The 25318-nt window shown below is 39.9% G+C and overlaps 1 protein-coding gene across 1 annotated transcript in view; it reads right to left on the reverse strand.

Annotated features, from left to right (window-relative positions):
* Positions 1 to 25318, reverse strand: part of ECT2 (epithelial cell transforming 2) — a 1537379-nt gene that overhangs the window by 1224474 nt on the left and 287587 nt on the right. Inside the window, exon 5 of the mRNA XM_044070772.1 lies at positions 1303 to 1392. Coding sequence (XP_043926707.1) covers positions 1303 to 1392 — 90 coding nt within the window. The remainder of the gene's footprint in view (positions 1 to 1302; positions 1393 to 25318) is intronic.

The raw sequence follows: 25318 nt of genomic DNA on the forward strand, positions 1-25318 counted from the left end.
TATCAGGATCTGGAGACCCAGGTTGACAGTAACCTTTCGCTTGACACTCACGCCAAAGTAGTTAGGAAGACCTTCTACATTGCCCACCTGATCATGAAGGGATTCACATCTAGATCAAGGGAAGTCATCGTCCCCCTGTACTCATCACTCATCAGACCAATGATGGAGTACAATGCCCCATTCGGAATTTATCTGACACGACACCTGCAACAACTGGAAAGGCCCCAAAAGTTCCTCATCAAAAGGATAAAGGGTCTCAAAAATATGTCCTATGCTGCCCAACTGAAGGAACTCCAGCTCTATTCAGTCGCTTACTGTCTGCTCAGAGGTGACCTGTGCCTGACATACAAGGCCATGTCCAACCCAGAATTGATGAACATGCTTCACCTCAAAAAATCTAGATCCCTCAGAACTACAAGGGCGGGAGACTTAAACCTTGACACGGTTATTAATAGGACGTGCTGGAGGGACAGATTCATCACCCAGAGACTCCCTATGCTGTGGAACAAAATCCCGGTACATGTGAGGCAGAGCGCCTCGCTGGCTTAGTTAAAGAGAAATCTTGACCAATGGATGGGAGATCGCAGATGTACCCCAGGGATTATCTCAGCGTCACTGCTTGACAGAGGCACAGCAAAATAATGGGCATAGTATCCTCCAAACTAAAGGGGTGGCGAAAGCCACAAAACTCTGGGCTAGGCTTATAAATGCCCTCATATGAACATATATATATATATATATATATATATATATATATATATATATATATATATATATATATATATAAATACATATATATATATATATATATATATATATATATATGTGTGTGTATGTATGTATACATGCATTATACTGCCCACATTTAATGCATGCCAGTGGAAATGCAATTAGCTTTAAATTACGCTAAGGAACAGTCCTCAATGAATACGCAAAATCTCTAAAGCACAACCAAAGAAAACTAGGCAAAGCTCCTCAAATTGCTGCCTACTGCAAAGGTTCTTCTAAGAGAAGGAAATATCTAACTGTTTAGTACTACATTTGCATGGAAGTCTAAAGCCCCCAAGTAAATCACTTGTACAACAAATTAGTGCTCCCAGCATAAGATCTTAGTACACCAGAACAGTTAGCAAGTAAAACATACTGTATCAATATATATGGTTACCTAGCCAACATTCTCCCAAACAGCTGAATGAAATGATAGCTGTAAGAATGTATAATGTATATGCCATTTTATAATGTAGAACAAAATAGTCCGTCTATGGCTAAATCATGCATACTATCTGGAAACTGAAGACATACCAGTTCCTCCTTTTTTCGGAATCCAGTGAAGCAGAGCACCATGTCTATCATGCTTGCGCAGTACAGAGGCCGGGATGTAAATGGCAAGGGCTAAAAGAAAAACACACATACACAGTTAACTTGTAGGATTGCAAATGTAAACATAACTTTGTTACTTTGCCCTGACCTGAATTTGTAGTGTAGCCTCCTCTGCATTTGCTCACCGCTCCTGCCGCTTTTTTTTTTTTTTTTAACACGTTAAACATATTCGTGTTCTCCTGCCAGACCCTGCCCGCAAAGCTACCAAATGCCCTTTTGCTCCATCCTCAATTTGTAAATTAACCGGGGATTGCAGTGTGCTCATTAACCCCACATACTAATCAGTCACTGTTGATGTGTTAAATAGCTGAAAAAGGCCCACACAATCATTAAATTTAAGAAATGTACCAGAATCAAATGAAATCTTGAGATTAATACAAGTCTCGCTATCAAATTTGATTCAGTGCGCCTGCAATTCATTTTGCATATGTATAAGTATATATAATAGACATTAAGTGTGGTATGAGGTACAGATTAAATTTAATATACTACTACTACTACGAGTAAGCCTCAAATGTGGTTATACAACTGATTCCAGACCTTTTTAGTGGTTGTAACCAAACTGAGGAAAATACAAGCAAGCACAAAAAAAATCTTTACATCAAAATCAGAAACCGTTCAAGCTGCAGAGATTTCTAACAACATTGTAAAATAAACTACCACAGATATGTCAACCTTCCTAAACAGAGAAGACAGTGGACAGAAAGGGATTTAAGATACAGTTTTCATTAGCAGGTCAATGAGTACATAATGGCAACAATATGCTTGGGCTATTGTGGTTTCTGCCACTGTGACACTGATAGGAGAACAAAACCCGGTTTTATTCCAGTGCATTAAAATCAGTGAGTTCTACAAAACTAAGAGTGATTTGAAAGGCAATTAGAAATATTTTGGTACTTAGTACCAATATAAACACACCAGCTGTTATTTTAAATGTGATTGGTAGCTACTCAAGCCATGTTTCAGTGTTACCAAACCTGATGTTGGGATATAATGCACTTTAAAGGGAAACTAAAAATCAAAGTGTCACAAAACTCTTTGTCCACAAACCTTTTTTGTGCTTAAATTACCTTAAAGTTTTACTTATCAAAATATCTAACAAACTGAATTCAATAATTTGCTTAGATTTTGGTGTCATTCAAAGGGGATCCAGTTCCTGTCAGCCTGGGAAGCCATGGTAGACAACCCTCGCTGCTTTGCCAGAGAGTTTGCACCTGGCACCTCTAGGCTTTCAGCTGCTGGCAAAGGCTCTTTCCTCCCCCATAGTGCCTTTAGGCAAGGTCTCAAGCAACATTACTGACATGAAATTAACAAATCAGAAATAAATAAGGGCCATGCTGCTAAATGCTAGGTGCTTAAACCAAAAACTGCACTCCCTGGAAGCACTTCTATCACTAGAAGATGTAGATGTCTGTGCAGTCACAGAATCCTGATTCAAGGCCTGAGAGAGTACTCCTGCCTTGCACGGCTACAATGCCTTCCTCACCTTTAGACCACAAAATGAATGTGTGAAAATCAAAGGAGGCAGTGTTTCAATCTATATTAGAGATAAATTCATCTTCCGTCTTGTTAGACTGGACAATTCCATGGACTTGCTCCAGATCCATGTTACACAGTAAGACCCCCCCCCCCCCCCCCCAATTCAAGTCAGTTATAAATCCCCCTTCCATGGGTCAGGACGCCCACGAGGCCTACTTGACTAAACAGGAGGCAATCCAAATTTTATCAAACACACTGGTTATGAGGGATTTCAATTATCCCATCTACAGGGAAACCTATGCCAACACTAACTTGCTAGCGCAAAATTTCCTTAGCTTTGTCAATTCAAATTCCCTGGAACAAATTGTTTATACCCCAACAAAGGGAACAAACATTCTGGATCTTGTCCTCACCAACATGGCAAACAGGTGCACTGCCGCAACTGCAGGACCCTCAGTTAAAACTTACCACAAATCAGTCACCTTCGAGCTGGCACTAACACCAGAACTCACAAAAGGTGAAATCAGACTAAAATAACTTCACCAAGGCAAACTCTACCCTCCTAGGTGAAGGTATAAATGCATTCCTAACCCCACCCAAAGCTAGAAGTGGTAACTACTTAAACTTACAATAACCCTGCACAAATCACTTGCATAAATGTATAAACTCGGTCATGCCAGAAAGAATCAAAAGCAGAGCTCCAAGTAAAAACAAGCTGCCATGGTGGACATCCAGCATCAAACTTTACAATAAATGCAAAAAGTTGCTGTGCAAGAAAACAAAGGCAAGGCCCTAAGAATGGAAAAGCACCCTGTGTAGCCTTAAAAGGCAAATAAGACAACTTGTCAAATCCTCCAAGTGGTCCTTTAAGAGAAACTTATCAAGTACAGCCAAGGATAACCATAAGGCCTTTTACAGATATGTACGTAACTTGAAGGTTAGGACACATGCATGTACATAACTAGCGGCCAACTCTATCACACACACTGACCTCACAGATATAGCAAACCTGCTAGCAGATAGGGTATGGTGAAACTTTCACTCACTTATCCCCTTCCTAACTTTCAACAAACGTTCCCCCTAACTCCCAGCCCCAGCCTACATATCTGAAGAGCAGATAGTAAAAACCTTGTCCAAGGCAAAAAAAACAGCTTCTATGGGAGCAGACTACATCCCAGACTGTCTTCTAAATAGCTAAAACATGAACTGGCATCATCATTACATACCCTTTTCAATCATAGCTCAACTACAGGCTTTGTTTCTGCAAAATGGGGAACAGTTATTCTACTACACAAAGGTGGTCTAGCAACAGACCCTGGGAATTACAGACCCATAAGCCTGAACAGCCTTATCTATAAGGCATGGACTGCATCATTATGGACCTCATAAATAAAGACATAGGTGACCTCCACACCCTGGATCCTACCCAATTTGACTTCCTTAAGGGCAGATCCTGCCTGCTAAATCTGGTGGATTTCTTTGGAAATGTGACCAAGGCCACTGACGAGGGAAAATCTGTGCACATAGCATACCTCAACCTGGCAAAGGTTTCGACACAATCCCACATTCGGGCACCACCGATAAACTTAGTAAACTGAATGTAAACCACTTCATTCTAAGATGGGTTGCCAACTGGCTCACAAACTGGACACACCAAAGCAGGGTGACTCCACATCAACCAGCAGACCTGTTACCAGTGGGATGCCACAAGGGTCAGTGTTGGGCAACCTACTGTTTGGTATATATTTCTCAGACGTTCAGGTCAAAACTAAGGAGTTGTGGCTGACTAGGTTTGCAGATGACTGCAAACTAGGTGCAATCACTGAATCCCCAAATGATCTCAGTATATTCAAGGAGGGTATCACTCAGACCAGTGACTGGTATATTAGTCAGGGCCTCAAACTGAATGCAAAGAAATGCATCATCATTCCCTTCAGCACAATGTCCCCTCACACCATCAAATCAATACCCTATGTACCCATGAAGTGGTAACTGACCTGGAATCACAAGTTGGCTACGACCTTAACTTCGAACACCGTGTGTCCACTCTAATAAGGAAAGCTTTCTACATAGCACACTTGTTTAGTAAAGGGATTGCCTTGACAGCAAAAGAGGTTATAATCCCCCTATACTCAGCACTTATCCAGTTCATAATAGAGTACAATGCCCGATTTGGCATGTACCGTACTAAGCACCTGCAGCAATTAGAGAGGTTTCTAACAAAGATCAAGGGACTCCAGCATGTGCCCTACACAGACAGACTAAATTCCCTGTCACTATACTCTGCATCAAATGGACTTTAGGGAGACTTGTGCTTGGCCTACAGAGCAATTCATGACCCAAACCTAATGAACTTGCTGCATATCTGTAAATCAAATGGGACTAGGGCTACCCATTCCAGGGACCTAAATATGGCCTGCGACTTAAAGACATGCTGGAGGGACATATTTATCTCCCAGCAACTGCCACGTCTTTGGACCAGGCTACCAACTCATGTGAAAACAGAGCACCTCTGACACTGTTCAAGTGGAACTTGGAGTGGATAGGGCACTGCAAATTCTTACCGGGGATACAGCCCACAACCTTTCTGGCCATGGGAAGTCATCACTAAATGCAATCTTGCGTACTAACTAGCATTTCTATGGTATTACATTGGGATGAAATGGCTAGGCTTAAAATGACCTCCGGGTCGATAGCTTAGTAGTCTCCTATTATCCTATACATTTATTTTGTCAGCTAAGAGCACCTTCTGCAGCTTGTAACCATATCACTGCATTAATTTCTCTAGGAGCGGTTTCCTATTTTCATTAATGGTTGCGTGTTTTGACCAAGAGTCATTCCCCCTCCACCACCACTAGATATCACATTATAGGCAAGCCCTTTCTCCCCTGCTGAAATAAAAGTAGCATCATAACATCATCAGTTTCACCAGCTGTTTTTTTTTTAATTTTACCATTTTCACTTGAAAGATGAAGATGGGGTACGTGCTGGAAGGTAGACAATAAAAAAGGGTCAGTTCTAGTAGATTTCTGTACTTCATATTCTGACACAAATTGCAGTCAAGTATTACAGACAAAGGTTGTATGCTTCCTACCACTATGCAGTATTTCACCATAACACTCCAATCAGTTAAGAAACCAAAATGTTATTACTCTAACCAAATTAAATATTTTGCTGTCAGAAAATAGATAAATGTTATTTCTACTTGCCCCAACTGAATTTCAAGGTGTGTGTGTGTGTGTGTGTGTGTGTGTGTGTGTGTGTGTGTGTGTGTGTGTGTGTGTGTGTGTGTGTGTGTGTCATCACTGAAAATGAGAAACTGAAGTCAAGTGTTCATATGTTGGAATGATTACAGATTTTGAAACTTAACTGCTGATCATACACCACCAATGCACAAAAGCAGACTTCATCTATATAGTAAACTGTCAGTTAAAAGCGCCCATGGAGATTGGTAGATGCCAGATAACTTCAGTTTCTGGTTGCTTGAGAGTTGGTATTAGAAACCGGTCCGATTAATACTGTACCCTATACTATTTGTTTGGTTTGACTTGCTCTCAGGGTGGGGAGAAGAGGGAATTTATTCCAATCTTCCTTTTTAAAGATCAAACTCTAAAAATGTAAGGTATGTTTCTGCGGGGGGAAAACAAAGTGCAACACATGAAAACGGTTACTGTTTTTCTTCAATATGCTTTTGCCGGTTGCTTGAGAGTGCTGGTTGCTCGAGTTCTGATTAACTGAGAGTTTACTGTACTAAGACTGGGACATTTTAAAGTCTTCAAGATACGGAGATCTCAAAAGTTACCATTTATAAAGCAGCAGTGAGTGCGACTACAAGAGAGCTTGCCCCAGAAGGAAAATGACATGTTTCTTCATTTGCTGTTCTCCTTTACGTTTGCTTTTATCTTTTCCAATTATGGGACGCAGTTCCAGGTCTCAAACTTACAATAGGCAGTCATGATTCTGCAATAATCCACTTGTCCAGGAGTCTCTCAAATGACCAGACTTTGGAGGTACACACCTATTTTCAGACGTTTGCTACACCCATCCTAAAATGGCAATTTTACGATGCAAATACCACCAGCATTTTAAAAAGCATTCCTAGAGTGGGATCTTTTTTCCAACTTTTTTGCTTTGTCCCTAGCTTTGGAGGGAAAACCTGAAGGGGGTATTTACAGAGAATTGCACTACTAAAAATTGGTGCCTCTTCGAAGACTTGTGTACATTTGTGTCTCAATGTCACAATGCTTATCAGAATGATCCACATGGACATTTATTTTACTATCCTGCATATATTGTGCAACTGAAAGTCTGTTATTATGGTACTATAAAGCAAGAGAGAATAAGTTTGCGTCAGGTACACCAGTTCCCTGCATAGTGTCATCTCTGCTGCCAGATGAGCAGTTTTGCAGCTTCCATGTAAGAACGTTTTGTGTAATTTATGCTAAAAACACAGGTGTGGGTATTTTACAGAGATACTCCATATGCACAGTTAAGTGCCTCAGTATATCAGGACACTTGTCAGGACAATTTAGTTAGTAATATCCTTTCACAATCAAACTACCTGGCAGAAAAAACAACACTGTAAGGCAAGTAAATAGTTATGCAGCATTTAAGCATCACACGAACATACGATACTTTAGATGCATTAACATCACTAGTCATGGTGTGTGTGTGTGTGTGTGTGTGTGTGTGTGTGTGTGTGTGTGGGGGGGGGTACCTGAAGGGTATGAACTTTGCAGTACTTAAAATTGTACCTTTTCTGCAACATTTAAGTTTATTGAATTTGGAAAGCCAGTTAAAATTAATACAGTAAAACTAGCTTACACTATTTGGGTCCCCTAGGTAAAATCTTTGTTACAGTATATTTAATTCCTTTAACCTAAAGCAGACTTCCCCAGTATCTACAAGCAACTCAAAAACAGATTTGTTCCATAAAATGGAAATGGCTTTTCTTCTTGCAGCTCTCAAAATACTTTTTGCTTACTGACTTGCCTTAGCTGCCTTAAGCCCAAGTTGTAATGATCCTCAAATGAATTCTAGTAAATGTTCTATAAAAAGCAGACAGCAGTGTACCATGTAAAATATGAACATTTAACACTGCAGCACTAAAATCACATGCAAGTCACAGTTTTACAAAATACGGACAGCAGAAGATGACTTCTTGGCTTCCATAGTCTGCCAGAGATGAAGCAGAATTTACAGTTTATATCCCTTATGATACAAAGATACAGTGATGCAGTGTACTTATCACAAAGTATAACTGTGCAAAGTACTAACCCACAACAGTAGATAAGTTTTGTATTAACATTGCTGCAGGACACTCATATTAAAGGAATTGAGGTGAAGGCTAAATGTCAGTTCTCCAGTTGTGTTTTTTGTGCATGTGTTTTTAATACAGCAGAAATCCGCAAAGGTCCAAGAAGTTCCAGTCATACCTCAGCACTATGCCTATAGAAGCAACAAACAGACCAACACCACCAACCAAAGCAACTTTCAAAATACCAAAACCTCAGTAAAAGCACAGCAATGTTATTAAAAAGAGTCACCACATAAAAAAAATCCATTTAGTCTGTAATGCACACAGAGTTGCATATATACAAATACCATCATACCAGTGCATGGCCAGGAGAATGGAAGTAGAAGTACATCCTGCAGCAATGTTAACACTATTTTTCAAATACCTTTAATAAGTACCACACAACCTGAATGCACAATAATTTAATCTTAAGGATTACTACAGCAGGCCAGTCAAAAATATAACGCCAACAAGCTATGTGCCACATCAAGGCTAGACACTTGGTAAAACTCTCTCGATTACGTACAATGCTGCCTCAAAGTAAGAGCCAGCATCCCTGCACCAGCCAGCTAACCAGTGAATGGGTTACCCGATACGTCTCTGTTGAAGGAAAGTTTGGTGGAAAATAAAGCAACCTGCCAAAATTAACTAAGGATTACTACACAGTGAATAAAAGTTCACGGACAAGACGCAACTTGGAATTGGGTAACATGATGGTAAACTGCAGACTGGATATTGTGCGAGTCTAGAAGATGAGGTGGACTGGCAGCATTGCAAGTCTCTTGTCCTGGAATCCAGTCCATTACTCTGGGGGAGGACAGACTAGAAATTGTGTGGAAATCATGATGAGAAAGTCTTGTGAAGACAGAGAGGGATGTCATTAGAATCAGTAACAGGCTCACTGTAGTCAGACTGCAATGCAAAGAAACTTGCTTCATTATCTTAGCCTGTACTCTACTGCAGGGTTGCAATGGAATGGAGAAGACTACATTCAAACATCAGTTGCAGGATCTCCTCAATAAAGCAAGATAAATTCAGCTGGTTTTCATAGTAGGTGATCTCAATGCTCCTATCAGGACAGACAGGACAAAATATGAGGATTGCATGGACCCATATGATCTGCGCAACAGGAATATTGGAGACCATTTTGGATTTCAGTCTGGCAAACTGTTTAGCAGCTAACACAAAGTTCTCCAACAGAGTCATAAGATCACATGCAGGAATGGCCAGCATGTAACCCAATTAGACTTCTCTGTAGCAAGGTAAGCACATGGGGTGGGAAGTTGCAATCAGAAATTGCAAAGTCATCACTAGTGTAACTGTTGGTCTCCGCATACAACAATGGTGGTCATAATTAGCTAAAAGCAATGGTCAGAGAAAGCTCTAAAATCAGAGACTAGACAGAAGCCCTGTAAAATGACCATCAGAAGTGCTCAGGAGTTGATATTCTCATGGCTCTAGCACCTCAGGAAAAGGAGGAAATAGAGTAGAAAAATAGTGCATCTCAAAACAGCATGTGTGAAGTTCATACAGTAGATCTCAGGTTGTGCTAGGTGTGGATAGCAGTACTTAAAACAGCATGTGTAGAGAGAACAGAACAGATCAGCAGATAAGCCAGGTATGGAAACCTGATGCATAAGGAAAGCTTGTGGAAGAGTGCAGAAGTCCATGTAGTTAAATCAAAAGAAAAAAAAATGCAGGAATTAAAGAGTGAACAGGTCAAACTAGAAAGGAATACTGGTTTATTAACAAAAAAGCTAAGTGAGAAGATGCAATGACAGAAAAAAAAAAAGTTATTACAGAAACTTTGCCAACTTCTGGAAAAAATATCAGGTAGCAAAAGAAGCTCCGAGTCAGCACGACAGAGAAAATTATCAGATGCCATTCATAAGGATGTCAGCAACAATCTACTCACCATTCAAGACAGTATCAGAGGCATATGGAAGAACTACAAGAAGCATCTGAAAGAAGAAAACCCCACAGAAGCTGTAATGCCGCATGCACAGCCTGTGATAGAAGAACCAACTCAAGCAGTACAAAGTGCACCAATAAAAATGAAGTTGTGAAAATTTGCCGGCTCAGGTGAAGACAGAGCAAATATGATCAAGATACTGGGTATGTTAAGAAAGAAATGCCTCTCAAGGGTACTCATCACGGTATGGATAAGAGAAATCTAGACAAACAGAAAATATGCACTCTAGTGCCCTTGTAAAACAACAAAGGGGTATATTCACAAGTGCAAGTGAGAGCGGTATCAAATTCCTGTCACAATGCATTAAAGTGCTAGAGAGTGACTGAAAGATTACACAGAGCAGCACAAAGTAAGATGAGGGATGAGCAGTTCAGACTTCGATTACAATTCACTACAACTGACCACATATCTGCAGTCAGGCAGGCAGTGTATAAGAAGCTGGAAGTGACAGAGTCCAACTGGTCATTTCTAAAAATGGAGAAGGCATGCCAAGGACCCAAGAAAGCTGATCTGGGCAGTTGTGCAACTGTTCAAAGTCCAAAAATCTTTGGCAGAATTACTGCAGGGTCTGTTAAAGGATCCAATGACACAAATATGAAAAGTGTTCGGACTGACAGAGGGGAGAAAAAAGTGGGAATATATTTGTATCAGGATTCACCTCAGAGCCCAGTCATGTACATACAGGTAACAGACTACGTCAGCAAAGCAGCACTACAAGCAGACTGAACAGTAACTTCAGCAAATGATAGTGGACTAAAATGCAAAACAAACAAGACAGTCAATGACGGCAAACAAGCAAAACCTGAAGCCAAAAATTGAAATAAAAAGGAAAATACTGGAATAAGTTAACAATACCAAATACCTGGAAGGTGAGGTCAAGGGAAAGCTAAACTGAACAAGGTCAAATTAGAGCTGGCAGTACTACAGCCAACTGGCACAAAGTGACAGGGGTGTAGCATGCAACAGAAGAATGTCCAAAAAGCTGAAGTAAGGTGTACAAAAAACAGTGGTACAACTACTGCTCCTGGACTGCACAAACCTGGAGTGAAAGCATAGTAGCTAAGTAAGCTGAAGGAGATTAAGTGAGACAGGTAGAATATTGCACACTGTGGGGCAAACCAAGAAAAGGCATTAAAGATGAAGCCAAAACTGTCCCAACTGCAGAGAAAGTACACATGCATGGTTTACTTATCAAAGCAGTAGATATTCAAATAGATCACCATTGCAGTAGCCATTACATATAAAATGTACTCAGTCAAGGATGCCATAAGTCTGGCCAGTCTACAAATATTCAGGATCCTCTCCTGTACACCATGCATCTGCCCTTATTAAAACAAGACATGCTATTATAACCGGGATGAATGAATGTGCCAAAACTCAGGTTTTTTTGTTTTCATTTTTATGGTGTGAGAGAGAGAGAGAGAGAGAGAGAGATAGGATAAAGCCTCCAGATCCAGGTAAAGTCTGGTCAAGTAAAGAAAAAAGGAAACCCACTCTGGCCAAGTAATGGTAGTAGTACTACAAGGGTGATTTTTTTCAATCTATTATAACTGTATTTTGTATTCTTTATTAGACCATTGTTGCAGTAGCCATAAGGGATGACTGCCAAAGTTAAAGAAAAGGTGGCTGAAGATAGAGAGTCCAGGATTCCTTGAACAGCCCTACAGAAGCCTATTCTGACTCTAGAAAGAATTCAGTTTGTAATGTTTGCTAAAAGTTTTAGAGGGAGGAGGAGCTGCTTCTAACGAATACAGAACTCGCCTCTTTTTATATATATATATATATATATATATATATATATATATATATATATATATATATATATATATATATATATATATATATATATATATATATATATATATAAACTCCCAGATGTTGCAACCATTACAGCAGAATGAGCCTTCATATTCTGTGGAGGATTTTTGCCACGGTTAGAACAAAAATAAATGGAGTGAGATCTAAAAACTGTTGATATTGTCCATCCTTTTTCTTAAAATGAAACCAAGTTGGATTAGATTTCCAAGAATTTTAACCTTTGTCTAGATAAAACCCCCATCAATGAAGAATCCTCTCTCCCATGTTTTGAGGATAAGGATAGAAAAAAACAGGAAGCTACATAGTTTGATTAAGAGCAAATTTAGAGACAACTTTACTAATAAAGGAAGAGATGGTGAGAGTCACTTTGGCCCTATAAAAAATCAAAAATGTTTAACAGATGTATGGGTCTACAAATCAGAACCCATCTAGCAGAGGTAAAGACTACCAGAAAAAGTCTTCCATGTTAACAGCTATACAGAAGAGAATTCAAGTCCAAAGAAGGAGCCACCTTTTTCTTGGTGGTTTTCATATGCAAACCCACTTTAAAAACAGTTCGAAACAAAGAGAAAGGTAAGCTTCACAAGCCAGATATGTACAAAATGCAGAGGAGATTTTACATAAGTATACACAAAGTCAGAATTGAGCAATTCACACAGGTAGTGAAGAAACAGATATGTTCCCACTGGAGATTGGTCAAGACCTCTACTTGGATAACAAGAAAATATCTGCCATTAGTAGGTGGTTTTCTTGGCTCCTTCAATACCCGTTACATACCCTCAAGCTTTAATTCCATTTTCGGTACCCTTTTTCCATCACCCATACAGTTATACGAGATTTTCAATTCTGGGAAGAAAGCACAGTTGTGCAAGTAAACATCGCAACAGATGTTCAAATGATTACTGCTGCTGTAGTCTAAGCTATACATCCTACATAGCATACAACAGCCAACTTCCATGCGCCCAAACCATTAGTTCATGCTGGGCTCACTAAACACAAGTAGGTGTGCCAAGTCCTTCAGAGCATTCATGCCAACTGAGAGAAGGAGGCCAAGCCCAGAGAGAAAAAGAAAAATGCATGTCCACACCCTGGGATAAACAAATGCAACAAGGGGAATGGAAGGAGAGAATGTTTACTGCAGCAGTGATCAAACATCTAGTGCTATGATAAGTTTACTTCACAACCGTTCTATGTTCTTCATATTGCTCATTGATGCAGCAGCCTTACCTATATGGGTAGATTACCATAGCTTAGAACAACTGGAAAGTGGAAGGAGGAGGGTCCAGGAGTCCCTGAGCCAAGCAAAGCCTGTCCTACACCTGGAAATGGTATCCAGTTTATAGTGCTTTGTAAAAGTATGCACAGAGGACCAAGTTGCAACTTAGAAAATACGCAGAATACGCAGAGTCCACCCCTTTCCAAAAATCTGCAGAAGCAGCTAAGGCCATATAGACTGTGCCTTGACCCTGCCTGGAACAGTTTTGTTGCAGTGGGAATAAAATAAGGTAATTGTCTGGGACAATAATTTGTAAAGTCTGGTTTGACAAAAGTTGTCCTTTCTTACCTTCACAATAAATTAAAAAACAAACAATCAAAAGGTCTTTAAGATGTCTTCTGTCAGGATAGTACCATACTTGTCTGTGGACATCCAAGGTATGAAGCATCCTTTCTCCCTCAGTTTTAGGTAATAGAAAGACAGCCAGGAAATGGATAGTTTGGCTTTAAAGTACATTTTGATACCACTATGAGCATAAAAGAAAAAGTTTAGTTGTCAAAGAAACCTGACCCAAGGGCTTGCAACTCTGATACTTTTCTTGCAGAGGTCAAAGCAATTGGCAAACCTGTCTTCCATGTTAAGAACATAAGTCACCCAGATGCAGATGGTTCAAATGCTAGCTTCGATAACACAAAAGTTTACATCCCAAGGAGAACCAACTGGCTTTCTGGGAGACTTATGCAGCACCTCTCAAAAATATTTTCACAAGAAAATGCACTGAAAGAAGAGTCATGGTCAGCCATGCTAAAATATCTAGCAAATGAACCATGACAGAGGAATAACGGAGGTTATAGGGCAGTAACTTACAAACACTGTAAAACCAGAGAAACATTACTGGTGAATGGGTGCTCTTTGTTTTGTTAGCACTAGCTAATAAAACCTTTTCCATTTACTGGCATGTGATTTTCTAGTACAGTAGACTCCAGCTTATCTGGCCTCTTTGACCGGCCTCCTCTTTAACCAGCCATCAAATTTCTGCCGTAGCCTTAGCAAAAGACAAGAAGAACACTTCTGCCTCTTCTTGGCTAAATAATGCTAGATAATGCAAGACTTGAGTTTCAGACTTCATATTCATTAGAAAAATGCATGCTAACAAATCCTGTTTTGTAGCTGATCTATAACCTACAAATGCTATTTTGTATGCATTTTCTGATTAACCAGCCATTTGTTTATACAGCCTAAGGTTCAGTCCCAGTGAGACCAGATAAGAGGGAGTCTACTGTAGCAGGCTTTCTTACCTCCATTAATACCTACTGCACACTCAGTAAACTGGTGTCTAAAGGGTATTAAGACCCTATCATTCAGAAGTCAACTGTCATTATCTGGGGTCAGAATACGTCACACACCTATTCTTGTGCAAGTAATCCAGTCTGAAGAAACTTGTGGTATTTGCCTCCTGCCAATTTCAAAAGCAGGGAGAACACACAGTTACAGGTAAGCAGAAGTTACGCAGCAGTAGATGTTCATAGAACACAGTGCTTTACTGTCTGTAATTTTGGACAGAAGCGCAAATTCATTTATATGAACTATGTTCCAAAATGTCAAAGCTGTTTTCAGTATTAATTTTAGTCTTCTAAAATATTCCTTGCTAAGTTTTATTCACATTTGTTCATGTTTCACTGTCGCTCATTCAATCAGTTCCCAATATTTATACACTCCCTCTTGCTCAAGTTCTTTTATATCACATTACTGTCCCAAACCGATGTTTTCTTGGTGCTGCAGATTTCCTACTTTAAAAGGTTGCTTTTGCACATTTATCAAGATCTAGACATTCTTATATCTGAAAAAGTTTTGACCACTTGCAATTGTGCCTCATATGACTTAACTATACAGTTTTAAATCACCAACAAAAAGATAGACAATGAAAAGTCTTTACACTTTGCTGTTTGGAAGTCAAATTGTATCCAGGACCTAATCTGTTGGACAGCTTAATGGGTTAAGGGCAAGAAAAAAAGAGCAGTGGTGACAGAGTTACTCTGGAATATGCCCATTTGAATTGTTATCCCTGGAATAATAATTTTCCTTTATCATGACTTAATTGCAATTGATAAGTGCAGGGTGCATCTTATACATTAAAGCATTATTATCCATTAATGTGGGATACTATCAATTTTTTATCCACACTATACTAAGATTATTCCTCTTTTTACAGTTCTTCATGATGACCGCTTAACAAATGATCCTTTATTCCATTCAAGTTTCTCATTACCCTTTTGTTCTATTGCCATGATGGAGTTTTCTTCTAAATGACTAAACTCTGTAAGCATTAATTCCAATGTCTGGTTTACACATCAGAAGGCAAGTTATTGCTCTATAGTTTTAGGACAGCTAGCCGGTTCACTCAAGTAAGAGTACTGTTTTTCTTGTTAACCAGGCTGATGTCTGTTCGAGGTGTGAATATAAATAGTTCTTACTCATGGCTAAATCTTCATGTAAATGTGTCAATACTTTTTGCCAGAAGTTAGGTACTGCATCTAGGCTTGGGGTTTTGCCCAATTAGGAGCCTTTCTTAACTTTGTTTCAATCTCTCTGGCTGTTAATTCATCCCATTTCATATCGGGCACTTACCTTTTTATTCTTTCTTTTTCTTCTTCAATCCATTTAGCATCTTTATGTTCCACAGGATCTTCATAAATATTTCTCCAAAACATATCCATTTCTTTTTTTTGGCAATGTTTCAATTCCTTTTGCCTTGCTTCCCAGTTGTACCCGTGCTGATATTTTTAGTTTATTATTTACAATAATGCACACTAGAGCCTGATCTGTTTTGATGCTGGACCAGAGTATTTTTGTTGATCTGTTCCCTCTTCTATACTCTAGACAGTGACACACTCAATTGCTTTATAGTTTGCTATATTCGATAATTCCATGGTGGCATTCGATTTCTCCCCTTCATTCCCCTTATGACCCTGTGTTTTTAAGATTATTAATTTAGCTGCATAGTAATACATCCTATTTACTTCTGTTATAGCACAAGCATGTCTATGAACAGTCCTAATTAGTGTGGTCACTTGTTTTATCTAACTTCTAACATTTGGGGTTTTATTGACTTTCGGTAATCCATTTCTTTCATTGATCTTAATATGTCTATCCATCTCTATTAAATAAAGCAGCTCTTCTCTTCGAGCATTTTCTTCTAAACGGAGGACACATTCTTTGTTCTCTATTTTCTGCAGGCATCCTATGCAATGTTCCAGAGCATACATTTCTGCCACATTCTCTTCAGTTTCATCCTGTGTCATCCGTTGCTCTTCCATACTGCAACTCCTTGGCCTATCACTTTATAACATCGACTGCTTCAGAGTTGTCACAGTGTCCCGTTTCTTTTCCATGTTGTGCAACTCCAGCTGAGCATTGTACTGGTTTCCTATGCAAGGATCCAAAGTATCTTCATCTGGCAACTGATCAGATGTTTCCCACTCCACTGGTTTCTCCTTAATTTGGGGATCCATTGCTCTATCCTGCTGTGGTGTCAGTGAAATTTTCTACAGTAAATCATTTGCTTTGCAGGTAATCCATAACCTCAGCTTCTATTTCTTCAACTTCATTATAAATCCTCTTTTCTACTTTTCCTTTGTCTTATTTTGTGTTGCAAAATTATCCATGTCCCAATGTCTTTGCCCATATTTCTCTTCAAATATATTTGGTGCTGCTGTTCTGTATTGAATAGTTTTGCTTTCTCCTTTGCATAAATGCTGCACCATATTACCCCCCCCCCCCCCCATGTCCATATCTCTTCTTCAGATGTCTCCTACTCCTCCTGCTTCACCTTAGTCTGGGGATTCATTGTTCCATCATACTGTGGTATAACCTGTTAGACTTTCTACACTAAAAACTCACTTGGCAGGTATTCCATAACTTTTTTTTTTTTTTTTTTTTAACTTAACCAATCTGATGTTCTACATTCCCACTTTGTGGTATTTTTTGTATTGTGAATTTTTCCATATCTGGAAGCTTTTGCCTGTATTTCGCAGAGTATCTTTGGGGCTGCCTTTCTGTGCTGTTTAATGTGGTTATGGTGTTTAATGGTCCACGGCCAGGGAAACGCATGACATTTGAAGTAACTTTTGGGCTTACACTACGGAAACAGATTAAATGTTTGGTATTAATGTGGACTGGGGACTCTAAATTGCTTATAGGGGTGCTTGTATCACAGAGAAGACAGACTTGGCAACACACTTCCATTTCCCCCCTGGCTCCTTGAAAACTCCATGGATAGTTATAGCTTCCTGCGGGGTCAGTCAAGAGTCTAATGCGACTTGCAAGACTGAGCAAGTGATTAATTGACTTGCTAAGAATGTTGGGAGTAAAGAAAATGCAGATTATTTGAAGTGAATGGTAGGAATGCAGAGGTGAAGACTGCATTATAAACACAAAGCCAAGGAGTATTACGGGATTTCAGATTCTACTACAGACACAAACCCTTGCTTCAGTTTCACTGTCAGCATTAAACTTGCCCTGAAAATGAGACACTGGTTAAAGACTAAATATCTATCTTGTTTTAAGCAATGTATATTTAAGAAGTGATATCCTAGGACATTTTAGGGACTAAATATATTTTTGATATGAAGAAACGCTTAATATGAAAGCTTACTTGCTATTTTGCCAAGTTTCACAAAGTACTTTTTAATGACATTCAGCTTGAAGTCTTTACAGCAAAGTATATTTCTTTACAAAAAGAATCCAAGAACAAACACTTCCCATCACAATTAACAGTGCAGAAAACAACTAATTTTCAGATAATATACCACAATGAATCCAGCACCGAAACATGGCTGTATGCATGTACTAACACTACGCACACACTACAGAACCGTAAAACTGATGCAGATATATTTTCAAACACAAAAGGAAGTTGCTTATGCTCCTATTAGGAAAGGTTTACCCCTGGTTCCACTTTCCAGCTGTAACTCAAAGTACCTCTACAGAACTCTGACTAGACACCTCTCAAAAGGATACCCAGGTTTTTAATTCTTTTGAGACCATACTCAAGCAAATCTAATTAATCTAGGTTGCTAAGGATTCAACAGACCCAGGTTGGTGTCTCAGTAACTCAGTGGTCCTTCCAATAAACAAATCCATGGAAAAAGACATCAAAACAAGGGACAGACACTACACATGACACTACACATACACAAAGTAAACTTACACTAACAATAGATGTTCGAATGATCACTGCTGCAGTAGCCTAAGATATGTGGGATATTTTCTGCCGAGACACTGCTGGCAAGCTTCCCAGGCTTCAAGAGCACCTTCCACATGCCCAAACTGTTACAGCTCAGGCTGAGGAAAAGGGGAGATTTGGGTACCTAACCCTTCAAAGAGTTTTCTAAGAATCTCAAGGAAACAAACAGAATTTTCCCTTCACAATTATTTTGTGGTTCAAAATACTGAACCTCTTAGGAAAACAATCCCTTTTTCTCTTGCCAGAAGCAGCAGAAATGGAAAAGTCAAGAGAGCCTGAACTCAATAAATTGCGCCTGTCTAAATTAACGGACACTGGAGAAATCTTATACGTCTAACTTTTAGCTTCTTTTTGACAATAATTTCTGAAGCAGACCCACTTCTGCCAGGCAAACCTTCCCCAAGGACAAGCAATCTGTTCTGGCTAAGCAGAAAACCCCCCACAACTCCTTTCCCAAGGACTGAAAAGTGATTCTCCCTTGCCTGTCAGGGGCACTTCAACAGCCACAGGAGACATGTCTAACCTCCGGTCAATGGTAGTGTGGGCTGTACATCAGAGTGACCCAAAGAAAGCCAAATGGCTCCGAGGAAACAAAACTGGCCACAGCAGTCTCACCCAATCTGTGGCTGAGGCTCTTTAGTAGCCTACTGCAGTGGAACACGGCGTTCATTTATTTTTCTTTTTGGCTGAAAAACCAAGGAACCAGTAAGGCTGTTCAATGGTGTTAGAAAAATATATAATAGTAATATGCTTAGTGCACTCAAGGTGTAAAAGGATTAATACATAGATTCTGTTCACACTGCATGAATCCGCACAGCTATTAGAAACGTAACAAGAGACATTTCATTTCTGCTAATGTCATGAAACTTAGAGATTTCATTTCTGCTTATGCCATGAGAAAATATGCAGCTGCTAGAAGCTTTGATAAAGAAAACAATAGATGCTTGAAAATATAAACCATAGTCAGCATTGCTTGTACCAAAGCTAGAAATGTACCTTGAATCTAGACAAAATGCAACATGCATTAGAACTATACAACTGAATAATTGAAAAGTAAAGGTGGGCTAAAATAAGCCCAAGTCCAGGTTGTTTTTCTCAAAATGTTTTTGCAAGACGGCAAATAATCCGACCAAGTCAGAAATAAGTCTGGTAACATTTTCTGTGAAACATACAGAAAGCTGTGTCCAACTTCGTCAGCAATAGAATAGCAACATTTTGTGTGTGACATGGAGAACTGTATAAGAATAACATACTGATCAAAGAGCCAGACAAATCCTGTACCTACATGCTTTGTCTCCTTGCTGCAAGTAATAAAGGGTGCCTTGCTTGAACCGAACATGGATTGGTCTTTGAAGTTTTTCCTTTTACAGATTGGTCCTTCGGACCGGAACCCTCTCCACCTCAGACAAGACGGCCAGGTGGTTGAAACCGTACGGTGAAGAAACCAAATCGGTTCTTCTTATATGGAAAGCCCTCCGACTGAATTGTCGTTCAAAAGAGGCCAGCCACTTTCTGATCTGTGACTGAAGGACGGGTCTCCGTGAATCGGTGATCAATCACAGAGGCTCAGGTAAGGTCAATCTACTTTTTTCTGTTTTAGATCAGGGATTAGATGTGTATTGTTTTTGTCAGATTGCATTTTTGCAAGTCAGGGACAAAAAAGATTACTGTCTCGTCATATATTAGGAGAAACAGAACAAGCAGGCAGTCATTCTGAAGAGACTATAACAAAATCCGTGGTACCACGTTAAAAATTAAGAGAAGTTACGCAACGATCAAAAGGTAAAACAAAATAGGTAATAATTGCACAAAAAGACCCCAAAACCCGCCGTTAACGGAAGACGCAAAATATATGCAGTCGCAGCGCGCAGACAATATTAGATATTATTCAAAATGGGTTAATAAATACGAATTCGACGGAAAATTTGAAAAATCCTCGCTTATCAAACAGCTCAAAAATGATTCCAAGGGTAGGGTAAAAAAGCAACGTCAATTAGGAATTCCTCAGGCACACAGGTGGCTGGAGGAAGTAAACCATAGGGAACAAAAAAACGGAGACTAAAAAGCAATGTTTTTAGATAGAGAGGATAATAACTTAGTAATAGCATCAGTACCTCCACCTCCCTTACCAGAATATGAAGCAAGTGAACAGTTTAGTCCACCCCCACTATATTCTGTGGTCACTGAAGATAGAGATATTGTGAAATTAAAACTGACTAAAATTAGAGATCCCATCGGGACCAGGTCCCGAACAAAGGCAGGTAATTCAGAAGAAGGTATCGAGTTATGGCAAATAGTTAAGAACTCACAATCTACAGGTGAAGAAGAAGAAATATGCCCGCTTATAGAAGTACCCAATCCTCAGGCAGGTCAAGACAATCAGGACCCAACTATCTTAGTGTATAAACCTTAGACTCTGGAAGATATCCGGAAAGCCACTGAGGGAATTCCCCATCTAAAGGTTAATTTTAGAAAATTCTTAGAAGATTTACAAGGAATGAGGTTGAGTTATAACCTAAACGGAGAAGAAATAGAAAAAGTAGTTAGACAACTTGTAGGGCCAGATTGGTACATTATTAGTGGGAATTGGAATCCCCGTGATGCTGCACAAAGACCCCTCCCACATAACAGCGCAGAATTAGACACCAGAGTAAAAGGTCTTACAGACCGCATCTCTGAAAAATGGAAACCTAGGACAGACTGGACTTGCATTAATCAATGCATCCAACAAGAAGGTGAAACAATTTATCGGTATTATGCCAGATTGTTAGAATGTTTTAATAACCACTGTGAAATGCAGGTTCCTGAAGATCAAACACAAGATTCCCCATATGGACAGCAGTTGAATGCAATTTTAAAAGGTAGTAGCACGCCTATAAGCAGTTTTATTACAAAACACATGGTAGACCATCGTACAAGCAGGTTACAATCATTACTTGAATATGCTTGGCATGCCGAAAGGCATTTTAATAGCAAAACGAAAAAGAAAGCTCAAGTATTTTCTGTAGAAGATGGTGCAGAAGTTTATGTATTACAGTCTGGGAAAAAGGGCAAGAAAAACGCGCAGGGAAACAATCTGATCAGTGATCAGAGGACTTTGAAGGGTGGGAAAAAAAGGGGAGAATGTTTTAAATGCAGTAAAAAGGGACATTTGGCAAGGGATTGCAAGAAAAACAAGAAGGCAACAACGAAGACAAGGTGGGTGAGGACTTGACTAGATTTTAGTCAAGAATCACTAGAAGGGGCTATCGAAGAAAGGACAAATGAGAATGTGATAGAGGGAGTAGAGAAATTGCAGGAAGTTAGTGACAATGAAGAAAATGAAATATTAGACCTAGCTTTATTGAGCTTGGAGCTCTATTTAGCAGACACAAAACCAGAAGTTACACTCTTGGTAGAAGGGAGGGAGGTCAAATTTTTGTGTGACTCACGGGCATCACGAAACCGGAGACACCCCTCCAAACTGCCAGAAAACAGAGTCACCTGATTACATACTGGTCAAAGCAGCTAATGGACAGCTGTATCGGAAGCCTCGCTCCCTTAACATTGCAATAACTGATCCAGTTTCAGGATTGACACAAAGAAGCAAAGTTGTAGTTTCTGCAAAATGCCCAGTAAACCTCTTGGGCAGAGACCTCATGCAGCTATTTGGTATAGCAGTAGTCCCAACCATGCAGGGTATGGAAGCACAGCGACAAATTAACACCTTTGTAGTGCAATCAGAGGATGAAATGTTTTACTGGTACAGCCAGGACTTGGTTACGACTAGTCCAGGGACTGTGACCAAAGAGTTGATGAACCTGGCCATCAGCAAGTTCCCCTCCCTTAACATAGATAAGAAACACCTGCTGCACTGTACCCCTGTATTATTGCAACATACCAGGACCTGATAAGGAATTTGAGCAAGAGTTATTTAAGAATCATGCAAACAGATTGATATTGCGTAACCTGGACTGGGACACAGAAGGGAACAGTGTAGCCAGCTGTTCATTGCCCCAGGAGTTCTTTGCACTTTATAAATCTAATCGATTACCGCATGTTAGCTTAACCAAAAACATAAATATAGAATGGGCAGACCTAGGAGAAAGTCACAAGATGGGAGAAATGGACAAAACTAGAACTGTCAGAACAAGGAATACAAGTACAAAAGTTGAATTGGATAACTCAGACCAACCCAGCTGTGCACTTGCAGTCTAGAGAGGACAGCTGATTGACACTCCTATTAAAGGAGAAAGAGAATGCCTTAAGAGACATACCAGAGACTCTGGTCAACAGGGAAATCAGACTTAGAACTCATTCGTTCAGCAGGACCAGTTACTATCACGCCAAGGTCAGCATTCAGATCACAAAAAAGACAGTATCCCTTAAGAAAAGATGCAGAGGCAGGGATAAAGCCTATTATAGCAGCCTTAAAGGAGGGATACTAGTAGAATCCCCCGATTCACCATGTAACACACCCTTATTTCCAGTTAAAAAGGCCAATGGAGAATGGCGTATGGTCCAGGATTTACAAGCCGTAAATGATGCAGTAATACCAAGGTGCCAGACCCACACACCCTGTTGAATGATTTGAAACCTCAGCAAAAATATTTTTCTGTGGTAGACATCAGCAACGCGTTCTTTTCGATACAGATGCACCCTGACAGCCAATATTGGTTTGCATTTACATTTCAGGGGAAAAGGTACACATATACGCGACTACCACAGGGATATTGTGAAAGTCCAACGATATTCTCACAAAAAATGGCAAGCAACTTGGCGGGATTCACCCCACCAAGAGGCAGTCAGATTTTACTTTATGTTGATGACATCTTGCTGGCGGCCCTCACCCAGCAGGATTGTAGAGAAGATACCATAGCACTTCCACTATTTTTAGCCGCTGAGGGACATAAGGTAAATAAAAATAAACTGCAGCTTTGGAAAAAACAGGTCAAATACCTAGGATATGTAATATCCAAGGAAGGTAAAACGTTAGATGAGGACAGAAAAATATCAATTTTGCAAGCACTAAAACCCACTACCACGAAGGAAATGTCCTTCCTGGGTACAACTAATTTTTGCCGGAGCTGGATTCCAAACTATGCCTTGGAATCTGCACCTCTGACTGACCTTATATGTAAAAAGCCTATGGGAGCGCAGGATTTGTTACAATGGACACCAGAGGCAGAATCTGCCTTCTGTAAACTAAAGCAGCTAACAGCGTCCTCATTAGTTCTGGGATTGCCAAACTACCGTAAACGTTTGTTCCAAACTATAGACTGCAAGCAGGGTTACATGACATCAGTGTTAACACAACAGCATGGGGATGAGCAACACCCCATTGCTTACTACTCATCACAACTAGACCCAGTGGCATGGTCCTTACCCCACTGTGTACAAGCAGTAGTTGCAGCTGCAATGGCAGTACAGGCTTCAGCCTCAGTAGTCTTGTTCCACCCTCTCACTCAAGAGTACCTCATGCAGTCGAGATTATTTTACTACAAGAAAAGGTGGCATATCTTTCCTGTAGGACTATATTATTGAGCCAACCTCATATGACGATTGAACGATGCACAACTTTAAACCTTTCTACTCTGCTCCTGACCCCTGCAGACGGCACACCACACTGCTGCCTGCAGGTAATTGAGCAAAAGACACTACCTAGAAAAGATCTCACGGATGTCCCCTTGGAAGATGCCGAGGTGACATACTACGTGGATGGCTCACGCAAAAGGGGGTCCTGCAGGACAGAACCTAGTAGGATATACAGTAGTCTCTGATACTGGGATTATAGAAGCAAAACCTTTACCACACAACTTATCTGCACAGGCAGCAGAATTGATTGCCCTGACACAGGCATGTACCTTAGCAAAGGGTAAATGTGTAAACATTTTTACCGATAGCCAGCATGCTTTTTCTACTGTACATGTTTTTACGCAACAGTGGAAAAACCGGGGAATGATCACATCTACTGGCAAACCTATAAATCATGCGCAGTTTATTTTAGATCTTTTAGAATCTATTCAGTTACCTCAGAAAGTAGCCATTTGTAAATGCACAGCTCACACCAAGCAACAAGATAGGATTTCAAAAGGTAATGCGAGAGCTGATACAGCTGCAAAACAAGCAGCCACAGAAGTATTTCTTTTAAATGAGGAATTACAACCCTCTGAAACTTTAGATCTAGATATGTTAAAAACAATGCAGACACTCACTACACAAGCTGAAAAAAACAGCTATGGATAAAACAAGGAGCAATCCTCGAAAAGGGGCTGTACATCTCTAGAGAGGGAAAACCGTTACTACTCTCTAATTTGTTTCGCTATGCAGCATTGTTGAGCCATGGACAGTGCCATGTCTCAACAGGAGGGATGGTACAGCTGGTGAACCGGGTGTTCACAACATACGGATTTACAAACTACTCTATATAAAAAAAAAAAAAAAAAATTTTGTTTGATGCGTCAGATTTGTAACAAACATCATGCACAGGGGGAGATAAAGCCCAAACAAGGGAGTTTCCCCACACCAACATATCAGTTTCACACTATTTGTATGGATTTCATAGAATTGAACAAATGCGATAATAAGAAGTATTGTCTTGTCATTGCAGATATGTTTTCCAGATGGGTGGAAGCCTTTCCAACCAAAAATCCAGATGCAGCTACGGTGGCAAAGGTACTTGCCAAGGAAATCATTCCTAGGTTAGGTATTCTGGAAAGAATCTACAGTGACAATGGTACACACTTTGTAAATCAAACCATACAGCAGTTGAGTAAGCATTTTGGTATTTCTTTAAAAAAATCATTGTGCATACCATCCGCAATCTGCAGGGCTAGTTGAAAGGCATAATTGTATACTAAAAACAAACTGAGAAAATTAATAGCAGAGACAGGAAAAACTTGGTTGTACTGTTTACCCCTGGCACTGTTGAGC

The sequence above is a fragment of the Protopterus annectens genome, chromosome 4.part1 (genome assembly GCF_019279795.1).
Source record: "Protopterus annectens isolate FY-2018-M chromosome 4.part1, PAN1.0, whole genome shotgun sequence".
In the NCBI taxonomy this organism is placed as follows: Eukaryota; Metazoa; Chordata; order Ceratodontiformes; family Protopteridae; genus Protopterus; species Protopterus annectens.